Source organism: Spermophilus citellus (assembly GCF_964194105.1).
Source record: "Spermophilus citellus genome assembly, chromosome: 15".
Classification (NCBI taxonomy): domain Eukaryota; kingdom Metazoa; phylum Chordata; class Mammalia; order Rodentia; family Sciuridae; genus Spermophilus; species Spermophilus citellus.
This window is the reverse complement of record NC_138195.1, coordinates 88771091-88791663: the sequence shown is the minus strand read 5'-3', so window position 1 is coordinate 88791663 and position 20573 is coordinate 88771091. Positions and strand designations below refer to the sequence as shown.

At 53.4% G+C, this 20573-nt stretch overlaps 1 protein-coding gene across 28 annotated transcripts in view; it reads right to left on the bottom strand.

Annotated features, from left to right (window-relative positions):
- TACC2 (transforming acidic coiled-coil containing protein 2) overlaps positions 1 to 20573 on the bottom strand; it is a 197624-nt gene that overhangs the window by 77595 nt on the left and 99456 nt on the right. For 23 of the 28 annotated variants that reach the window (XM_081268758.1, XM_081268760.1, XM_081268759.1 and 20 more), the window contains 2 exons: positions 15799 to 15918; positions 5801 to 5929 (listed from right to left, as the gene is read on the bottom strand). The exons of 1 other annotated variant lie outside the window; for it this stretch is intronic. In XM_081268758.1, coding sequence (XP_081124884.1) covers positions 5801 to 5929; positions 15799 to 15918 — 249 coding nt within the window. The remainder of the gene's footprint in view (positions 1 to 5800; positions 5930 to 15798; positions 15919 to 20573) is intronic. 4 more of the 28 variants (XM_081268749.1, XM_081268750.1, XM_081268756.1 and 1 more) reach the window with 2 other exon arrangements.

The following is a 20573-nucleotide window of genomic DNA, read 5'->3' as shown; positions in this document are numbered from 1 at the left end:
AGGGTCCCCATGCTGGGGGAGCACATAGGGAATCCTCCCTGGGCAGCGAGCCTCAGCCCTGGGCAGCAAGGGAGGTGAATGCTAGCGCCAAGCCTGAGGCTCTGGTGACCTGTTCCAGCAGCCTCTGCCCAGAATCACAGCCCGACCTGGGGGTCATTGTCCTGCAGAGTCTCTATGACAGACAGCGTGGCCCATGTCTGCAGCGTCACCCCTGCCTCACCAGCACCGGCTGCAGGCCTGCACAGAGCAGGTGCTCCACGTGGCCCTCTGACCTCCAGCCTCCCCTCAAATCTACTGTCCTCCTTGCCGCCAGAAACATTCCCCAAGGCTAAATCCCATGCTGCTTGAAAAGTGCAGATGAGTTTCCTTTCATTTCTTGGGACCCAGCAAATCCCCCAGCCTGGCTCCAAGCCTCTCCAAATTTGAAGACCACCTGCCACTCTGGTGTTGTTCTGCCCAGGAATTTGGTGCCCGCCTCCAGTCCCCCAGCTTCTCCCTGACCTGCTGCCTGCATCTGCTGGGCACTCCGTAACCCAAGACCTGGCCTATGCAGCTCCCTCCCTAAAGAACCTCTGCCCTTCTCCCTCAGCAAAGGCTATTCATGCTACAAAACCCAGTAGAGAGGCTGCCGCCTCCAGGAAGCCTTCCCAGCATCTGCAGGCAGAGACAGGTGCTCTCTTATCCTGGGTCTTTTGTCTTCAGCTCTGTTGGAGAGTGTACCCTGTCACAGTCATGCTCAAAACAGCTCTTTCCCCCAGTCTGTGATCAAATGTCTCCTCCTGGGCAAGCTAGGGGCTACTTGCTTCTTAGACCTTTACTCTTCACAATGACCCCTAGGAAACAGCTACTACTAGCCTCGTTTTAAAGATGGATATACTAAGGCTCAGAGTGATCAAGTAAGCTTCGAAGGCCGAGGCAGGAGATCAAAAGATCAAGGCCAGCTTCAGCAATTTATTGAGGCCTCGGCAATTTACCAACATCCTGTCTCAAAATAAAACATAAAGAAAAGGGGCTGGGGGGATGTGGCTCAGTGGTTAAGCGCCCCTGGGTTCAACCCCTGGGGTAAATAAATAAATACACCAAAATGGGTCCAGCACCCTGTTTCTCCATCTCTATGCTCCTTCCCCTGCGCCACCACACACAGGGTGTGGCACAGGATCAACCAGGATGAATCTACCAAGTGGGTGGACAGATGAACCAAAAATGCAAACAAAGCATGAGAGAGCACCAGGGAGCACTGCAGGTCGCCCCTCACCCTTCCTGCACCCGGGGGCTTCCCCTCCTGCAGCAGCAAAAGGCAGCAGCACTTAGGCAGGAGGAGCCTAGGCCAAGCACACTCTGGCCTGAAAGCCCACCCTCCCACCTCCTGGGGGCACCTCTGTTCCGCTCCTCCTCTGAGGAGAGGGCCTGTTTCTCCACTCCCGTTGGGCCATCTAGGACAGGGCCTGCCCCTGGCAGCTGGCATGTACTTGACTTGGAAGAAAAGCATTCCTCAAGGTGCATGGGGCCAGGGCTAACACTGGGCAGCTGTGCTGGACACAGAGTGGGCTTTTGGCCTCAGCTCCTCCCTTCAGGGTGCAAAGGGGCCCTACCCTCCCTGACTGCTCCAACCCCAGCACATCATCTGCTTCTTACTCAGCCACTCAGAGTCAGCTTCCCTTCCAGGCTGTTCCAGGGCCTCGGACTCCAAGAAGTGCTATCAGCCCCAATTTTAGTCTCCTCCTGGGAGGTGGAAGAGTTGCAGGCCTGGGATCCTGAGCCCTGCTCTCTCCTATGCCTGTTCCCACCCAGATGAAGGAGGCACCTTCTATTTGACTCCCAGAGAGTGAGGCAGATACAAGATTTAATCCACAGTGACCCTCAGCCCCAGCAACCCAACCCCTTTTCCCTGGCAAGACAGGGAGAATCACCCAGACCCACAATGATTTGACTAGGGTTTGCCCCCCTCCCAAACTCATCAGGAGTTTAATTCCCAAAGCCATACATCAATCACATGAAGACAGTGGAAACTTAATACAACTATGATATTTAGAAGTGGGGTCTTTGGGGTCTTTAGCCAGTGATTAGATTTAGATAACATCTCTAGAGCAGAGCCCCATGATTAAATCCTGGTGGCTTTACAAGAACAGGGACAGAAGACAAACCCAGACTTGGACATGCACCTCCCTGACTCTTGCCAGATAATGCACTGTGGCTAGCTGCCATGAAGTGATGCTGTCAGGGGGACCTTGCCAGAACCTGTACCATGCTGTTCGGACTCTCAGCCTCCAAACTGTAAGCTAAACAAGCCTCTTTATAAAGTTGGTCTGCCTCAGGTATTTTATTACAGTAATGAAAAGCAAACCTATTAATAGAAGATTCCACCTATAAAATGAACTGCCGAGGGGGGAGCCAGCTGAGGAACTGCTGAATGTGAAGATGTGCGTTGTTTTTCAAGAAGTTCCTGTCTGTTCTCCCCCTCCTACCTGGGAAAAGCTCTCAAATCTTGGAGGAATACTGACGGAGAGATGGGAGCAATTTGGGCCAGGCTGCTCAAGGCAGGCAGGGACACTTACAGGAAGGCTGGCCAGCCAAGCCACAACCCCACAGGCTGCAGTTCAGGGCAGCATTTCTCAAGGGGTCCATTCCCTGGGCCTCCTGCATCCATAACAGGGAGCTGGCCTTCCCCTGCAGGGAGCTCGGCTGCCTCAGGCCAGGTTCCTAATTCCTAAGGGACCCTCCCTGTCCCCCAGCAGGGAGAGTGGGAGGTCAGCTCTGAACTAGGATGGTGTTTTCTTGGATCACGTGCCAGCACAACAGGCTCTTTACCACAAGCCCCCGAGGTCAGCTGTGGCTGTCTTGGTGTGAGCAAAACCTTCTGACTTGTGTTCCTGGAAGTTCTTAAGATCATCAGACTCTCTGGCCTCAGCCTCTCTCACCTGCCAAACAGCGCTGGGTCGGCACTGGAGGAGACAGAAGGCCTGTTGGAAGCTCAGTCTCAGCAATCGATGCTCTCCTCCCAGGACAGGCTCATTGCTTCAGGCAGGTTTGGGCTGCAGAAAGCAAAGCCCTCTCCAGCCCTTCCCTTCCTCTCTCCCCAAGTCGCATCTGTTCTCCCCAAGGCATGGGGCCTAATGACACTGGTGGTGTGCGAGGAAGGGGACTGAGAGCTCCTGGAGAAAAGCTCTTTGCTCTGGGACTGCGTCACTATTTCCAAGGCAGCCATGAGAAGCAGCAGGCGGCAGGAAGTGGCCCAGCAAGAACAGAGCATCTGTCCATCAGTAATAAGACGTGCCCTGGGCGTTCTCACTGCCATGCTGCTCCCCTCCAAGCCAAAGAGGGAAGACAAAGCCACAGATGTGGGGGCGCTGCAGCTGCCTGCACGTGGTGAAAACAGGAGGCAGCCTGTCCAGCAAGAGAAGCCGCAGGGAAACGGGAACCCAGGGACGGATCTCCACATCACGCAATGGAGGACCTCTGACGCTGGTCCAGGTGGGTGAAGAACAACTTCCGTCTCCGTGCAAGGAAATACTCATCTGCTCACTGTTGAAAACGGCACTGAAAACCTCCAGGAATGGGTCAGAGAGGAAGGGACATGATTTACTTGGACCCCTGGATCCAGGCCACAGTCCCCATGACCTAAAAACAGCGCCAAGTGGACTTGGAAGGCTTGCTTTACTAGAGGTGATGGAAACACAGCTGTCCCGCGTCCTGCCCAGCCAGGCCAGGGCATGGAGCCTCAAGGCTTGGGGGCCTCTCAGTGCTGCAACCTCTCTGCCTTGGCAGGCAGCTTGTGAAGGTTTTAAAAATGCAAATCTGATCACATCACTGTCCTGCCCGGGGCTTCTAGACACTCAAAAGAAAGCCAACGGAGCCAACAGCCAAAGCTCAGCAATCTGCACAATAAAAGATGACAGTATTGGATTACAGCCCAAAGTATTAAATAAATACCCCGGAGTCTGCACTGATAAATAAATTATTGAATAAATTAATAAATGGGAGAGAAGAGACCAATCTGTGCAGAAGAATTCTAAATAATTCATGTAAATGTAACAGATGCGGAGGGTAGCTGAAGCCCCAGGCCAAAGTAGGGGCTGCACCCTGACTCCCTCCAAAGACTGCAGATGGAAGAGAAGCCCGTGGAGACCCTGCAACACCACAGCACAGCCAAGGACACAATCCTGTGATGGCAGGGTCTCTCGATGGGACTGAAGAAAACGGCATTTTATCTCTGTAGTCTTTCTCTCCCAAAATCCATATCCCCAGTGTGATCATGAGAAAAACATCAAGCAAGTTCCCATCAAGGGGCATCCTACCAAATGCCTGACCAGAACACCCCAAAACTACCAAGGTCACTAGAACCAAGGGGAATCTGAGAGCGGGATGTGCCATCTTGGAACAGAAAAAGAACGTGGTGGGAGGGGGATGCAGGAAGACTAAAATAAAAACTTAATAAACTAAGGAATTTAGTTAAAAATAAGGCATTAATATTGGTTCATAAATTATATCAAATTACCATACTATTATTACAGTGTTATCAGAGGAAGCTGTAGACATGGATAAATGGGAGCTTTCCATACTATCTTCTCGACTCTTCCATAAATTTAAATTGTACTTTCAAAAAAATTTTATTAACAAAAAATTCTACCAAAGAGAACAAAAAATAAATCTCAATCCCCACCTGACCCTCTGCACTGGCCCTCGGGGCCTGGCTTCCAGACCACCCTCCACTTCCCCCCACACACTCTAGGCTCCAGCCCCACCCAGCATCCTTAGTGAGGGTCCCCTGGCCTGTCTCTGTGTCTCACTCAACGCTGGCCATATCTGTGCTCTCCCCAGCGTCCTCAGCCATTGTGTAGTTAAGCCCACTCGGCCGTTGTGTCCCCTGAAGCCCTCCCCAGCCACCTGGAATAAGTGCAGAGCCAGGTCAGTCCTCCAGCGAGACATACTGTGCGTCCCACTCTGGCTGCTCAGGCCATTCCTGTCCTCTCCAGTGGGTCGGGTGCCCCACAAGGGCAGGGAGACATGTGCCTTCTGATCTCTGTGGCCTGTCCCAAGCAGTGTCTGGCCCAGAGTAGCCCGAGCTCCTGCGGCTACGCACTCATGTGTGTAAATGAACAGGACCCAGAGGCGGCCTGAGCAGAGCAGACTTGGCAAACCAACACCCAAGGTGCAACCACCGTGTCACCCTGTGTGAGAGGCAGGGAGCCTCAGCAGGTGACCTCAGCAAACGAGGACCTGGAGCAAGCAGGTACCACTCACATCCACTGGCTCCAGGGACACACTCTGCCTGACAGACTATCTGCATCAGGGAAAGTTCTGGAGGGCAGAATGCCTTTAGATTTCACCCAAAATCTATGCTAGCCCATGGATAAGTTTTTTCTTTTTTCTTTTAATTGAGGTATAACTTATAGTAAAATAATAAAAGTCACTATTTGTAGTCATAGTTGCCAAAATTTTGACAGTGATGTAACCACCCCCACAACCAAGAGAGGATCTTTCCATCACCCTGAGATCCCTCTTCCCAGCCCCACCCTGGCCACCCTGATAGGGTTTCCATTCCTCAGAGCTTGGCCCTTTCCAGAACACGGTGTAACTGGAATTTTACAGAAGGAACGTCACGCACACACTAGTGGTCCTGCCTCTCTGCAGTACCCTGACTCACATGGCGCCTCCCACGGTCACATAAAGAGCTGGCCTGAGATCAGCTGCGGCACAGAAGACCAAAGACACAGGCTCACAGGGCCCAACCACAGCTCTTGCCGATATGGCCGGACCCTGGCCTCCAGGATGGCTGCTACGAAGAGGTTTTGCACGGTACCTGCTTGCGTCCTTGGCCAGATCCTGGCAGGAGGAAACTTCTACTCCATGGCCAGCTGAGGCAGAAGGCAAAACTGCGTGGTCTGAGGCCGGGGGAGCAAGACCTGCATGGGCAGCAGCTGGGGAGGTGCTGGGGACACAATGGAAGAATTATTCCAAATGGAACTTGGCTCATTAAGGGCACATTCATCAGGCCCCACTCACCCCACCCAAGCCACCCCACACACTGCATGGACTATTTAAAGACCCAGTGCACTGCACTGCTTCCCTGGTCTCCCCACCAGGGCCTCCACACATGGTAGAGGCTGTGACCTCTAGTGCCAGGCCAGGGCCTCAAGTTCCCCCCTTCCTCAGGCTCCAGGAAAACCGGGGCCTCACTAACAGCTCAGGTGTTTGGACCCTCTGTATGAGTTTTCTTGTTTGACTTTTCTTTGGAGGAGAGGATTTTTTGTGTGATAATTTATCATCATTGTGTACAGGCAATAAAACTCTGAACTGAGAACAACAACATAACTGTGCAAACTCTCCAGGATTTGCCCCCCCAAAATCTGAGGCTGAGAAAAGTACAGCTGAAAAGGTTGATGGGTAGCCAAAGACTCAGGGCTCCCTCCCTGGCTCCTCAGCGGAGATGTCCACAGCCAGGGCCTTGTGTGTTGGGTCAGCGCCCTCTCCTGGACGTCCAAGGGAACTCCAGCATGCAGGGGCCTCCTTGGGAAGGTCTGGGAAGACAATCCCAAAAACCAAGAGGCACAGTCCTGGAGCTCAAAACAGGTGCTGATCTTCCCCTTTGGCAAAGGCAGGAGTAGTACTGCCATCTGCAGCCTGGGAACAGACTTCAGGGACACCTCCCCAGTCTCTGCAGACCTCCAGGGCTCTGTCCTGAGAGAGCTGGCCTACAGAGCCTCTCAGCGGGGGCCGGGCTGAAATTCCGTGACTCAGTTCTGAGGTCTTGAAACCCAGCCTGAGGTGGCAGCTGGGGTTTGAGGTTTCACAGCCCTTGTGGGGCGGGATCATTTCTTCCCCCAGGGGCAAATACCCACAGGAGCGTGGGTTTCTGTGTCACCAAGTCCTGCTCATTCCCAGCTTCTCGGGCTCCACCGAGGCTGGCACCTAGGCCTGGAGGACAATGTCCACAGGCACCTACCCCACACACCCTGGAGGAGACTTCTCAGTCTCGCCCAGACCCTGCCAGGCTCAGCAGGTAGGATCAGCCCCTCACTCCCCTCCCCTGCCCTGTCCCCTCCCCTCACCCCCTGGATGTGCCTGAAGTGATGGGCCCAGCCATGTCACGTCCAACATGCCCACTTTCTAGAGTCTGCCCCGGTCATGAGCCCACACTCCCCCTCAGGGACAGGTCCTTATGGCTGTCCTACCCTGGGGAGACCAACCTGTGAGCTCCAGTACACAGGGGCCCTGTCTCTCATCCTCCCCACCCAGCTGGGCCACCCACAGGGAGCACCAGCACAGACCGCCCGGGAGTATCCCACCGGCTGTGCCCAAGGGTCAGGAGTGCAGACTGAGCTCGAGTCCACCCTGTTGGCTCCTCGGGGCCCCACGGAAATGGACAGAAAAACAAGAGTCAGACAACAGCGATCCCTGGAGGCCAGAGTGCCAGGCCACAGTGGAGAGAAGTGACAAAGAGTGTTGGAAAGACCCAGGAGAAGTCATAACGTGGGTTTATAGGTGGAGCGACACCTGGGTCATCCAATTCTTATTTGTCTACCATGTGGACAGGGATTAAAATACTTTTGTAAAGAAAAAAAAGACACAAAATGAATAATATGGACTCCTTGAGCTGTTTAAACTCCTAAGAGAGACACCTTCACACTCAGGAAGCCCCTTTATGATATTCCCTCAACCCACATTCCTAGTGGGTGAAGAGGCCACTTACAAACACAAAGCGCACGTCTAAAACACAGGCTCTCGAGGATGTTCAGCTGCTTCCTCCGCACACACACATCCCACTAAGAGGTAATTTAATACACACCGAGGAAAGGTATACTGCTTGCAGTTCTGTTATTAAACGTACTCCGTGTGTGTGTGTGTGTGTGTGTGTGTGTGTGTGTGTGTGTTTATTGGGACTGAACCCGGGGTGCTCTATCACTGAGCTATACCTCCAGCCCCTTTAATTTTTGAGACAGGGTCTCATAAGTTGCCCAGGCTGGCCTTGGATTTGCAAGCCTCCTGCTTCAGCCTCCAGAGTCCCTGGGATTACAGGTGTGCATCACGGCTCCTGGTTATCAAACTGTAAGGAAAAATCTATTTTGGAAATGCTCCAGCTGGGTGGCCCCAGGCAGTCCACAGCCTGGGACCCCCCAGGGATGCCCCCAAACTACAGTCCACTGCAGCCAACCTGAGAAGGCCCTGGGGCAGCACCATGGAGGCTCACTCGGCACCCAGCTCCCAGCTCCCAGCTCCCAGCTCCGTGTCCTGGAGCTCCTGCTGTCCTCAAAGCCAGTTCTGTTCCCCAGGCCACCCCAAGCTCACTCCTCCCTTCCCTTGGTTGGCTCTGAACCACCAGGCCACACCCTTCCTGCCCTGGCCTGGTCCCATCAGCCAAAGGCACCAAACAAGTGACTCAACAGCTTGATTAAGAATGGTGCCTCCCTCCACCTTCCCTTCCAGCCATCCCCGCCAGCCAGGAGGTCGGGCCCCATTAGGGAAATGAGCGATCACCACCCAGCCTAGCACAGACACCCAGGCCGCCTCCAATCCTCCTCCTCCAATCTTCCCATTTTGACAGTGACCCCACCAGCCGGCCACGCAGCGCCTGGAAATCAGGATGGTCAGCCTCCTCCGCTTTCTCTTGCCCCAGGCCCTTCATCGCCTCTTCCTGCTGACTCACCTCCTTTTTCCGGGATCTGCCTCTCTGGCCGGCCACGTCTGCTGCCCCAGGTCCTCACCCTCTGGGAGCAGAACTCCTGGGACATCCGGTTATGCCCACCTCCGGTTCTGTCCCCTCAGATCTATGTCCCCACAGCACAGAACGACCCAACTCAAGCAGGTCCTCTCCTTGCATAAAACCTTCCCCAACTTTTCAAGCCAGCAGTGGGCTCCCCAGGTGGCTCTGAACCACCCCCAGGCCCAGAGCCACCACCTGCTCCGACCCAGCCAAGCAGTGAGGCCCCTGGACACTCTGAGCAGGGCCTTGGCTCCACAGACCCTCCGCCTAGAAGGCGTCTGCCTCCCTCCTCAGGCGCCTGCCAAACACGGACTCTCCCCCCTGATGGGGGAACAGCATCCACCAGGCCAGGTGGCCCCCAGCCTCTGGGCATCCCGACGTGTCCCATGAAGGTGTCCTTTCTTCTGCTAGACTAGGAGCAGGAACAAGCCCAGTTCTGCCCACAGGGCTCCAGCCCCAAGGAGGGAGCCTGGCCCCCATACAGTGCTCCAAACCTGAGGCCCTCCCTCCCTCCCGGCTCCCCAACCTTGGGGCAACTGACTGTCCTCTGGGAATGTCAGAATCAAGTGCAGAGGCTGGGCCAGCAACAAGTTTTCCAGCCAAAATGGTTGCAGGTGAAAGCCAAGGGAAAATGCCAGGCTCATCTTCTAAAGGCACCAAGATTTCCAGAGAGAAACGGCAGAGGGTTGAACCAGGAGCAGGGCCCTTCTGAGAGCAGCACACTGGGCAGCCCCAGGCTACACATTCAGGAAGCCAGCCTGGACCTGGACCAAAGAAGAGGGGAAATGGGTCCCTCTCACTCCTTGAGCTGCCAGAGGGCTCAGCTACCCCGCAGAGACAGGAAGGTGGTAAGGTTCTTGTCATCGATTCCGGTCAGTTCCCGTCTCTGCCTTCGTCCCCACGACCCACAGTGACTGTCTTGAAGACACTGTTCTCAGGAAGGTGAGGCCTTCACGTCTTAAACACAATGTCCTCTGTAGAACTTCCAGGACCCTTGCCACATCCAGCACAAAGCACAAGAGGTGGGGTCCGCACCCTCTGCATCCCATGTCACCTCTACAAGTGGTCCATCTGTCCTCCCAAAATGGGCCCGAGGCTAAGGTACACAAAGGCCTGTCTAGTTGTGAGTGTCCTGATCCCCTGTCCCATTTGAGGGTCTCACCAACACTTTTCAATTCTCCTGGAACACGTCAAAGCTGAATTCAAATTCATATAGAATGTTTGCATGTTTGGGAAGTGAAGGGGATGTGAACTTCATTCCAACTTTCCCCCCTTTTTCATGACACAGCTGACAAACAGAGACCACCCAAAGCACCATCCTTTCAGCAGACAGGCGTGATCTGTCCATCAGGGTCTTCTTTCCGGTTAAGCCCAGCTGGACCAGACTTCGGAATCCTTCTCCGCATGCATTGCTGCAGAGCCACTGTGCTGTCCCTGAGTCATGCCTTGCCATGGTCCTCCCGAACAACGACTGGTCCCAGTGGCCATTCAGCCACAGTCCCCACTCACAGAAAACAGAGACTATCTTCTAGGGCTTGCACCGAGTCCAGCTACACTGAGACGCTGTCAGCAACGCTTGTGCCTTGAGTCCCTGTTCAGGGTGTTTAAGTCCTTGGCACAATGCCCACTGAACTGATAGCAAATTTGATTTCACAGATCAGCTGGAGTTGCCAAATTAAGCCCCTGTCCAAGAACAAACACCAGAGCGGCCCAGGCTGTCACAGGAGGGTGATAACAGCCCCCCAGGTGCAAGCTGAACGTATCACGTCCTGCCAGGCCAGGCCAGCCTGGCGCAGCATCTTATCTCCAGCTCACAGCACCATCTGGAAGGCATTGAGCACAACAGCCTTGCCTCCCAGCCCTCTTCTTGTTCTTCAATCCCCACATGTGCAGATCACGTAACGGGCAGGCATCAGCGCCCAAGTCAGCCAGACTGAAAGGGAGAGCAGGCTGGAAGGAGGGATGGGCTCTGGAATGGCTGGTTTGGAGAGCACTGGACAGTCGTTCTGAGGCCCGAGATTTGATTACGCAAGTCCCAGCAACTGGAGACAGGGCAAGCACCTCTGAACCACGCTACCAGAATGCTCCAGAGCCCCACTCAGAGGGTGCTGAGAGAGGCCTGTAAATTGGCTGGAAGCTCAGAGGCAAGCACATCCAGATATTTCCAGTCACCAGCTAGATGCACCAGCATGTGAGCACCAACAGCCCCCAGAGCATGGGAACAGCCCCAAATAGACTGAACTGCTAATCTCCAGCTCAGAGGGTGGGGGGGCTGGGGGAGCATGGCTCCTGCACAGTTAACCCTGAACTGGCTGGTCAGTTCTTCCCTGGTACTTTCTTTATTCTCTTTCCCTTCCCAGACTGAGTCTGTGTTCAGAGGAGAAAAATTATTATTTTTTTTTTTTTAAGTTTGGCCCAAGTGGGACTTAGCAGGAAGGAAAAGATTAACTAGGGGAAGAGTCATAAAGACCATCCCAAAACTATAGCAGAGGCTTTGGTCTAGGTTGGAACATCTGGGTCACAAATTCCCACTATCCCCTCATTGCTAGCAGCTCCTGAGGTGCTCAGCCCAGGTGCAAAATCTCCTCACGTGCTCTGAGTACCCCAGGGTAACAGGCCCAGGTTACAGACGGTAGAGGCATGAGATAAAGAGAACGAAAGGAAGCTGAGCTCAGAGATACCAGGCCATGTTTTCATAGAGCCAAAACCCACCTGCACAGATAACGCAGGCCAAGAACCAGGAGAAGAACAAAACCCTGCGTTCATCTGAATGATGTGAAACTGTCAAAATCTGACAACTGCCAAAGTGGCAATTCACACGGTTCCGCCTGATAGTAGCCAAACACTGGAAATGCATAGGTTCTGAATGAATCTACAGAGCACCCCATTTACTAGGCACACTGTGCGCTGCTTATGTAGATCTGACTCATGAACATCAAAGTAGCTTTGAAATGGCACAAAGGAGCCATTTGGTGGTGCATGCTTGCAATCCCAGAGGCTTGGGAGGCTGAGGCAGGAGGATCAAGAGTTCAAAGTCAGCTTTAGCAACTCACCGAGGCCCTAAGCAACTCAGCAAGACCCTGTCCCTGAATAAAATATTAAAAAAGGACTAGGGATGTGGCTCAGCAGCTGAGAGCCCCTCCGTTCAATCCCTGATTACCCCTGCAAAAAAAAAGCTACAAAGAAATTCTGTTAACAGAATTGGGTAATACCTCTTCTAAATTAAAAAAAAAAAAAAAAGAAAGAAAGAAAGAAAGAAATTCTTCATTTTATGCTTCCGTTTTCAATCTAGTGTCTGCTTAAATAAAGATTCCACAAAGCTTCATGGTAGTGGAGCCCCCTTAGGCAACAGCTTGCTGGGGAGGCGGCTCAGTGGTAGAGCACTTGCCTAGCATGCACAAGGCTAGAGCTCAAAGACAAAAAAAATCCTGTGCAAACAGCAAAATGATTTAGGAACAAAAGGAAAAACAGAAGCTTTACGTCTTGCACCTTCAAAAAGTGTGAAGTTCTGCTTCTGTGTTTGGAAATGCTCGAGTAAGTGGAGAATGCTGAGCAGGAGCTCCAGGTTCCCTGGCTGTGGCTGCTGTATTTGAAATCAGAGAGCAGAAGCATCTGCCACCAACTGCTGATGCAGCCGCCTGGAGTCCTGCCAGCTGTGAACAGGGTGAGATGGCTTCCACGCAGTGGAGCTCTGCTGGGGGCGCGAGACCAGCAGCCCAGGCGTCCCTAGGGATTGTCAGCAATGCAGAGTCCTGGGCAGCTCCTCAGGCTCTGAAGCAGAGGCTCAGCTCAGGGTGGGGTTGAAATCTGGTTGTCACCAGGTCATTCTGATGCACACTAAAGTTGGACCCATGGACATGAGTGGTGGATAGGCAAACAGTTTTCCAGCTGTGTCGATGGGAATCCTCAAGGTCACCTGGTCTCTGACAATGGGGAAAAGCATGGGAGATTTCTGGATGTGACCAGAACTCCCATTTCAATCTGTCTGATCAACAGTGGTACAGCTGGAAGGTTTCATTCCGAAATTCATTCTGGTTTTCATAATAGATGAGAGTACAAATGCCCATGGGAAAGCTAGTCATTAGTAGAACGTTCTAGAATACCTGGGCCCCAGGGATGCCAAAGCAAAATGGAAGCACAACTAGCCTAGGCCCTGCAGGGGCCCTTCCTAGGTGCGAGCAGGTGGGAGTTCTCCAGAGGCTTTAATAAGAGAAACACCCCAGGCAGAGGTGACTTCTCCCTTTTTTACTATTTAGAGAGAAAAGCTCTAGGAATGTAGAATGAGCAGGACAGAGGTCTGCTCTGTTTTTCTCTTAGTTGGCTTAAAGCAAAAGCTTCTGCCCCATCTTTTACATAACTTTTTAAGAACACATTGAAAGGTTTTTAATTAGCCAGATGTGGTGGTGCACGCCTGTAATCCCAGCAGCTCCAGGAGGCTGAGGCAGGAGGATCTCAAGTTCAAAGCCAGCCTCAGCAACTTAGCAAGGCCCTAAGCAACTCCGTGAGACCCTGTCTCTAAATAAAATACAAAACAGGGCTGGGGATGTGGCTCAGTGGTTAAGTGCTCCTGAGTTCAATCCCTGGCACCAAAAAAACCAAAAGTTTTTAATTAAACTTTCTAATTTGAAGTACCGACCCTGTTCTGTGAAGACAAAGGACTGTGACAGTCCAGTTTCCCTCCCATCTCCTCCCCATCCCATCCTCTCCCAAGTCCTACTCTCAGCAGGAGAGGGAGGACGGGTCCTTGGGTGGGGGAGGCAGGGACACTTTTGAGGTGAAAACTGTCACCACTGCACCCCCAGAAGGTCCCCTCCTCCACTCTGACAGATCCACAGGAGTCTGTTGCTTCTTGCTGTACTTGATAAAGTCTGTGAACCTGAATCTGCCAACACTAAACCTCGGCTCTTGGGGCTCTTCGTCCTCAAGGACAAGGTTGGGCCCCGAGAGCCTCTGACACAACACTTTCGTCAGCCAACCTATCAACAGGAGCTTGTGTGTGCATTTCCCTCTCAAGTGTCCTAGGGTCGGTAACCTGGAGCTCACGCCAACTGCACCCCGACTAGGCCAGAGCGGAGCTTGCCTATCATGCGTCTTCTCCCACGGGCACGTCACACATGGCCTTCCTGAACGTAGGACACCAACAACAGCAGCACAGGAACTGCCAGCGATCTGTGAAAAGGACTCTTGCTCACGGAAAGCCCAAATGTGATGAAGACAGCCAGCGGGGCCTCATCCGACCTCGGCTGAGAACGCGTGTGCCATGGGACCCCGATTTTCACCACTCGGCAGGTGTCTGCGCGAGACTGAGGAAGAGCCACGGGTTCTGACTCTGGGGTTAGAAGCAAATCTCAGCAAGCCAGTTCACAAATGTGGAATCTGAATGAGGAGGATGGATTTCGTGGAGCCCTGAGGGACCCAAGTGAGACGGGCAAGCCCTGCTCCTACCAGGACTGGCTCTTTCCCACCGACCCCCTGAGAACAGCCGGACGATCTGCCTGGATAAATGCCCGCTCCTCTGTCTTGTCCTCCCCAGGTTTGTGGCGGTCACCTCCTATTTTAATCACACTTCACCCCGCCCAGGGTTCTCCCCAGCCTCCCCTCTGGGGGAGAGGTGGGGGAGCTGCTGAGTTCCCAGCAGCACCGAGAGCATCTATGCTCTGTCACCTGCCCCCTCCTGCACTCTGCGGTCACCCCACAGGGCTATAGAGGGACATGGTCATCTGCCAGGGAGGGGCTCTACCCCGACCCCAGCTTCAACCCAGCTCTGCCACTTAGGAACCATGTGAGCCAAGTCTGCACGCGGGTGACACGCAGCGGGAACGGCACCTCCACCTCCTACGCTGCTGCGAGGACTCAGAGACCTCAGGGTGGCACATAGACAGGAGGTGTCCGGGCAAAGGGGCCTGGGACAGCTGTTAAAACACAGTCCCAGGGAACAAGAGGGACTTCAGAAGCGCCTGTCACCACCCTCATCCCCTCACTGGACTTGGTTCTCCCAAGAGCCATCCAGCCAGACCCTCCTCCAGCCTCTGCTCTGGGGTCCTCGGGCCCCTGTGCGCCCCGACTGTAAGATGAAGCTTCAGAGGGGCCCTTTCAGGGTTCCTCAAGCCTCCGCCTCGGACTCAGCCCAGGGGCCCCAGGCTTCCTAAACACTGGGGGTTAACTGGGAGCACCGTGGAGGAAGGAGGAAGCAGGAAAGAGGTAGCGGGTCCCCGACTTCCAGCCTTCCTGTGCATCTGACCGCTGTGAGCACAGTTCCCGGCCATGACCTCTCCTTTAAAAAGTTAGACTCACAGTTAAGAACTATGGCTGACCTCCACCTGGATGGGGAACATTCAGAATTCCACGTCCACATAATGCTGCTTTGGAATCTGCTTCTGGCCGGCACCTTCCTGCTGCTTCACCCCCTTGTATCTCTTCCACAGGCAGATACCCCAGTGTATGAAGAGGCCACTCCATGCTGTTGGCCACCTGCCTGTCTGCACCCGTCTGTCCCGAGAGAGGCGGCTCGGGAAGGGGTAGCTCACCTGCCCCAGGCGGGTAAGCAAGGGGGCCCTCCGGGTCCTCCCCTCTAATCTGGTTCAAGTCACAACACTCCCACACTCTGAGCCCCGTTTTAGAAGCACAGTTTACTTTCTTTTTAGGTACTGGAAACTGAACCCAGAGGCCCTTACCACTGAGTCACATCTCCAGCTTTTCAAATGTTTTTATTTTGAAACTGGGTCTTGCTAAGTTGCTCAAGGCCTTGCTAAATTGCCAAGGCTGGCCTTGAACTGCAGTCCTTCTGCCTCAGCCTCCGGAGCCTCTGTTTCCACAGAGACCCCTGTTTCAATAGACACCCCTAAATGTTACAAGACAACAAACCTCTAAAATGGGCTGTGTGAGTGTGGTGGCAGGGGGGTCTCCCCAGAGTCCCCTCAGATCGTCCCCAAGGCCATGAGAAGAGGCCAAGCCCTGACATGCACCTGTGGGGGACAGGTATGCAGACCCTGCGTGGGGGCAGGGAGCAGAACTGCAGATAAGAGGGGAGGGAGGGAGGCAGCCTCAGGGAGTGTCCTGGGGTCCCAGCACCAGCCCCATCTCAGCCCCCACTGTACCTCTGGGCTGTCAGACCCGTGGAGACCTGGCCGATGGCGTCATCATGGCGGGAAGAGGCCACTAGGGGCAGGTTTCTCAGGCCTGCAGCTGGCTGGATGACATCATCTGTGGCAGGGGTGCTGGGGAGAGAGAGAAAGACCTCAGAAATGCCCTAGAAGTTTCACGTGTGTTAACAGCACCTTCTAGCCAGCCCCGAGCAGCCCGTTTCTCCTTCTATGAAGTGGGGTCTGAGCTGCTCACAGGATGGCTGCACATGGCCCAGGTCCAGGAAGAGTCAGTCATTGGCCTGTGATAAGTTGTGTTCAGAAACCCAGGGGAAGGGCTTAAAAACCTTTATAGCAATCTGAGAGAGGAAGTTGACGTCTGCTGAATCTAATCACAGAACTTCAGGGCTTATGTTTTGCAAGTCTTCATTAGTGGCTCTCAGTCGGAGATGACGTTTGCCTCCAGGGGACAGTAGCAATGTCTGGAGACATTTTTGGTCGTCGCAGCTTGGGGTCGAGGTGCTACAGGCAACTAGTGGATACAGGCCAAGGCTGCTAGGCATCCTACAATACAGGGGACAGACCTCTGTGTCAAAGGATGACCTAGCCCCGAAAATCAAGTGTCAATGTTGGGAAACCCTGGGCTGGAGTCATGTTCCATTTTTCTAGTAATTTATTTCATTGTATTCTCAAAAGTTCTGATGTGACAAGTTAGAAATTTAAAAACTGCACGGGTCCCTCACTGAGAAACGCACACTAGAGGACCCCAAGACACAGGCCTGACACACGGGGGATCCTGCAGGGAGCCCTCTGGCCATGGCTGCAGCCAGGGCTGCCACGAGCAGCTTGCTGTCCCTCCGGGAGGAATGGCTGCTCCACTCACAGGCACAGTAATGAGACTGTCACTATCATTCCCTGAGCAGGTGCTTATTGAACCCGAGTCCTGTGCCGTGAGCTAGAGATAGGTCCCTTGTGCAGCTTACAGTCTCAGGCAATAGGCAGGCATCTTCAAATGCTCACGTATGTAGTCACAATTGCTGTCACTGCTAAAAAGGAAGGTACAGATGGCCGTGAGAGCATAAATAGGAGTTCCTGGCCCAGACTCGGGGTCAGGGAAATCTTCTTTGTGAGGGGTGAGTAAGCGGAGGCCAGCTGGCCGGCCCTGGACAGCAAGTGTTTGCTGATGCTTACTGTGTGCCAGGATTTCTTCTGAGTGCTTATACATATATCACCATATTTGGTCCTCAAACAACCCCATGAGGTGGTTACTATTATTATCCCCCTTACTAAGGTTCAGAGAAGCTGAGTAACTTGTCCAAGGTGGCATAGCTGCTGTATGGCAGAACCAAGGTACAAACCCCAGCCTGACCATTAAGAGCCTTGTTCTTTGTCACAGCAATTGGCTGCATCCCAAATGTGGAAGAGTAAGAAAAAGGTGAGTGTCCGCCAGCATAGGGAGCCACGCGCTATATGAAAGAGTCATGATCTGGAAGGAGTTTGGCATGGTGGAGGATCAGCTGAAGGTCGTGGAATGGGAGTGTAGCTAGAGAAGGGAAGATTACAAAGGCAGAGTAGACGGACGGGGCAGATCGCGAGGCCAGGTGGGGCAACTGGGACTTGGTCCTAAGCCAGGATCAGCCAGAAGCGTCTGTCGAATGTTCAGCCACCAAGCGCTGCCTTTGGCATGGAGATGAACGAGGATGGGGGGGCCCAGGGTAACTTCCCCAGCTACACTCTAAATACGCCTGGACCTGCGCACTCGTGTGCCCACACATCACTGCCGGAGCTCCGTGTTCCCAGCATCATGCCGATTCCCCAGGGACAAGACTCTGGAGCCCAGTGCCCACCCAGTCAGAGAAGTCTGTGCAAGGAGAGGGAGGAGGGTGGAACCCAGCGGGGGGATACGGCAGGAATTTGGGATATCTTCTGGGCATCAAAGTTTGGACAATACTAAACTACGGGCAAGATGGACTTCCCAGCATCATGAAGTCAGAGTGGAAAATCAGTCTGGGAGTTTTGGCAACACACTGTGAACACCAGAGAAGCCTTTCTTTCCTCTGACACAGCCATGGACTTCAAAGAGTTTATTTTAAGGAGATAATGGAGGGGGAGGCAGATCCCAGCCACAATCACTAATGCAAAAGAACTGTCACAACCAAAATGTCCAACAGCAAGGGACTGCTAGCCAAATCAAGGCACAGTGTCACATATGTGTAATCCCAGCCACTCAGGAGGCTGAGACAGGAGGATCGAAAGTTCAAGGTCAACCTCAGCATCTTAGCAAGATCTTGTCTCAAAATGAAATAAAGAGGGTTGGGAGTGTAATTTAGAGGTAAGGTGCCCCTGGCTTCAATCCATAGGACCACAGAAATAAATAAATAAGATCTTCACGCATCTAGAGATAAACATTTTCATCACCAACTGGAAGTAGGGTCAATGCTATTTTAGCACAGTCAGATCTCAGGTGCCTGCGTGCACGGAAGAGTATGTTCCATGAAGGCACACAGAGGATGTGGCAGCAAACCACACAGGATTAATGCCTCCATGTTGACAGCACTTCCTTCTCAGAAGTGAAATGATGAGTGTTCTTCTTTCTTCATGGAATTTGTCTCCCTTTTCTGGCTCTATGCTGAATGCATATTGCCCTTGCAATCAAAATAAATAAGAAAACATGTTTAAGAGACTCTTAAACTCAGCTCAGGGAAAGCTGGACGTGATGGAGATGACCAGAACAACGGCAGCTCCCCAGCTCTGGAGTCCCAGGCATGCCCAGCCTCATTCCAGGGCAGAAACACACCCACGCTGCGCTCAGGAGGCATCACTGAGGAAAACCAAGGAGAATTTTTCAGAAAACACTTATCTGCCCACACGGGCTACAGGATGGTATTTCTGACTCTTTGGGATGAAATTATTTTTCAAAGCATATTGGACACTTCCCTGACTTCTTCTGAATGGAGAATCCTCAACATAATTAAATAGTTTCTCGATGACATCTGATCAGCATCCTGCCCAGCTGCCAGGGCACTAAAACAACACTCGTGTGTGAAGTCAGGAGCTGGCTCCCAGGCCACCCCGCCCTGGGCTCTCCGCCAGGCACCCTCCCCGGCTCCAGCCTCTCCCTCCGTGAGGATGGAGGCTCCAGGCCCCGAGACCAGGGACTCCTGACCCAGTCTTGACCCTCCTGCTCTCAGGCTGTCGGCTTCCCAGGCCCGCTCCATCTCCTGCCCGAGCCCTCCAGTTCTCTGCTCTGACACTCCACAGACTAAAACACAGCCAGGGTGTCAGAACAGGGCACAGATGGAGAGTTAATAAGCGCTAAGTAAAGGGCTAGCCGCCTCCCAGACACGGACAGCAGGCCGAACCTCAGGACATTCATATGCTATCAAATTCACACTGACCACCAGCTCTGGGGCTTCTCTGCCTTATTTCCTGGTGACCCAGGTACGCTTCAGATGGCTGACATCTGACATCTCAGGCTATGGAGGGATTCGAATAAAACCCCTCTTCTCAGACCAACCGGCAGAGGTTATAAAAGGTACAATTTAAGTCGTACTGTGGTGGCACTGGGTCTAGAGTGTCTGAAATAGTTTTCAGAGAGTTCAGCCGCCAGCTGCTGGATCAGCCCACGGTGAACATGGGCCAGAGCAGGGTTGCTCTGCCCCTGGAATGTCAGGGAGGGAAGCTCCGATCAACACGTGTCTTCCTGTGGGCCTTGGGGCACGGCTTCAGAGCTGGAGGCAGGGGGGTTCTGCTCAGGGAAGAAGCCATTAGCCCTGGTCTAAAAGTCTGCTGCCTTCAGTTCTACACGTGTGATCCGACCCCAGGAAGAGCCCATGCAAGGACCAGCACGAGTGACATGGATGGCCCACTCCAGGGCTGAAGACTCGAGAGCAAGACAAGTTCAATATCTAGCGTGCGAACTATGAAGGGAGGTGTCCGAGTCCCTTAGGGAAGCTGCAGCAAACTCCAGAGACCGGTGCCTCATCAGCAATGGACATTTATTTCCCACCTTTCTGGAGGCTGAGAAGTCTGAGATGAGGCGCCGCAGACCTGGCGTCTGGTGAAGGCTCACAGAGGGCAGCTTCTCGCTGCACCTCACGTGGTGGAGGAGGCCAGGAGCCTCTCGGGCTCCGGGTTCCAACAGATGAGTGTTGGGGGGACAGACCATAGCAGGTGGTGACAGAGGGACAAGCTGCCATGGAAACACAGGACTCTTCCAGGCCAGCAAAGGTCGTGTAGAAGGGGAAGGGCGCAGGGGCTGATGGGCGCCAAGGGCTTCCAGCCTGGAAACCGCCTCTCAGGCTGGAGGAGTGCTCAGTGGTCAAGTGCCTGTGAGAGGCCACAAAGTGAAACTAGCTTCTGCCTCCCTGTGGCCTGGCTGGAAAGCCAGAGGCTTTCCTTCCCTCCCACAGAGGTGGGGAGGGGAGTGCACAGGAAGGGGCTGGGGAAGCACTGGCCTGGAGGAGGACAGTGTCCTCAGGAGGTCATTACCTACAGGGAGGGTAGCCAAAATACCACAACCATACCAAAGATAATGGAATTATTATTTGCACATGCAAGGCTATTCCCGGGCTGGCTGCAATCAGGGAGAGCAGACCCATGTGCGTACACATGTGCAGGCACGCACACACACGCCTCTCTTCCCCCACGAGGAGGGCCGTGTCAAAAAGACAAGACCACCTCAAACAGGCTGCTACTGGCCAAATCTGGGACTATTTGGACCTCAAAAAGATAAATAATATGGACAGAGATGGATCTTAACCTATGGAATAAAATAATAAGCCACGAGA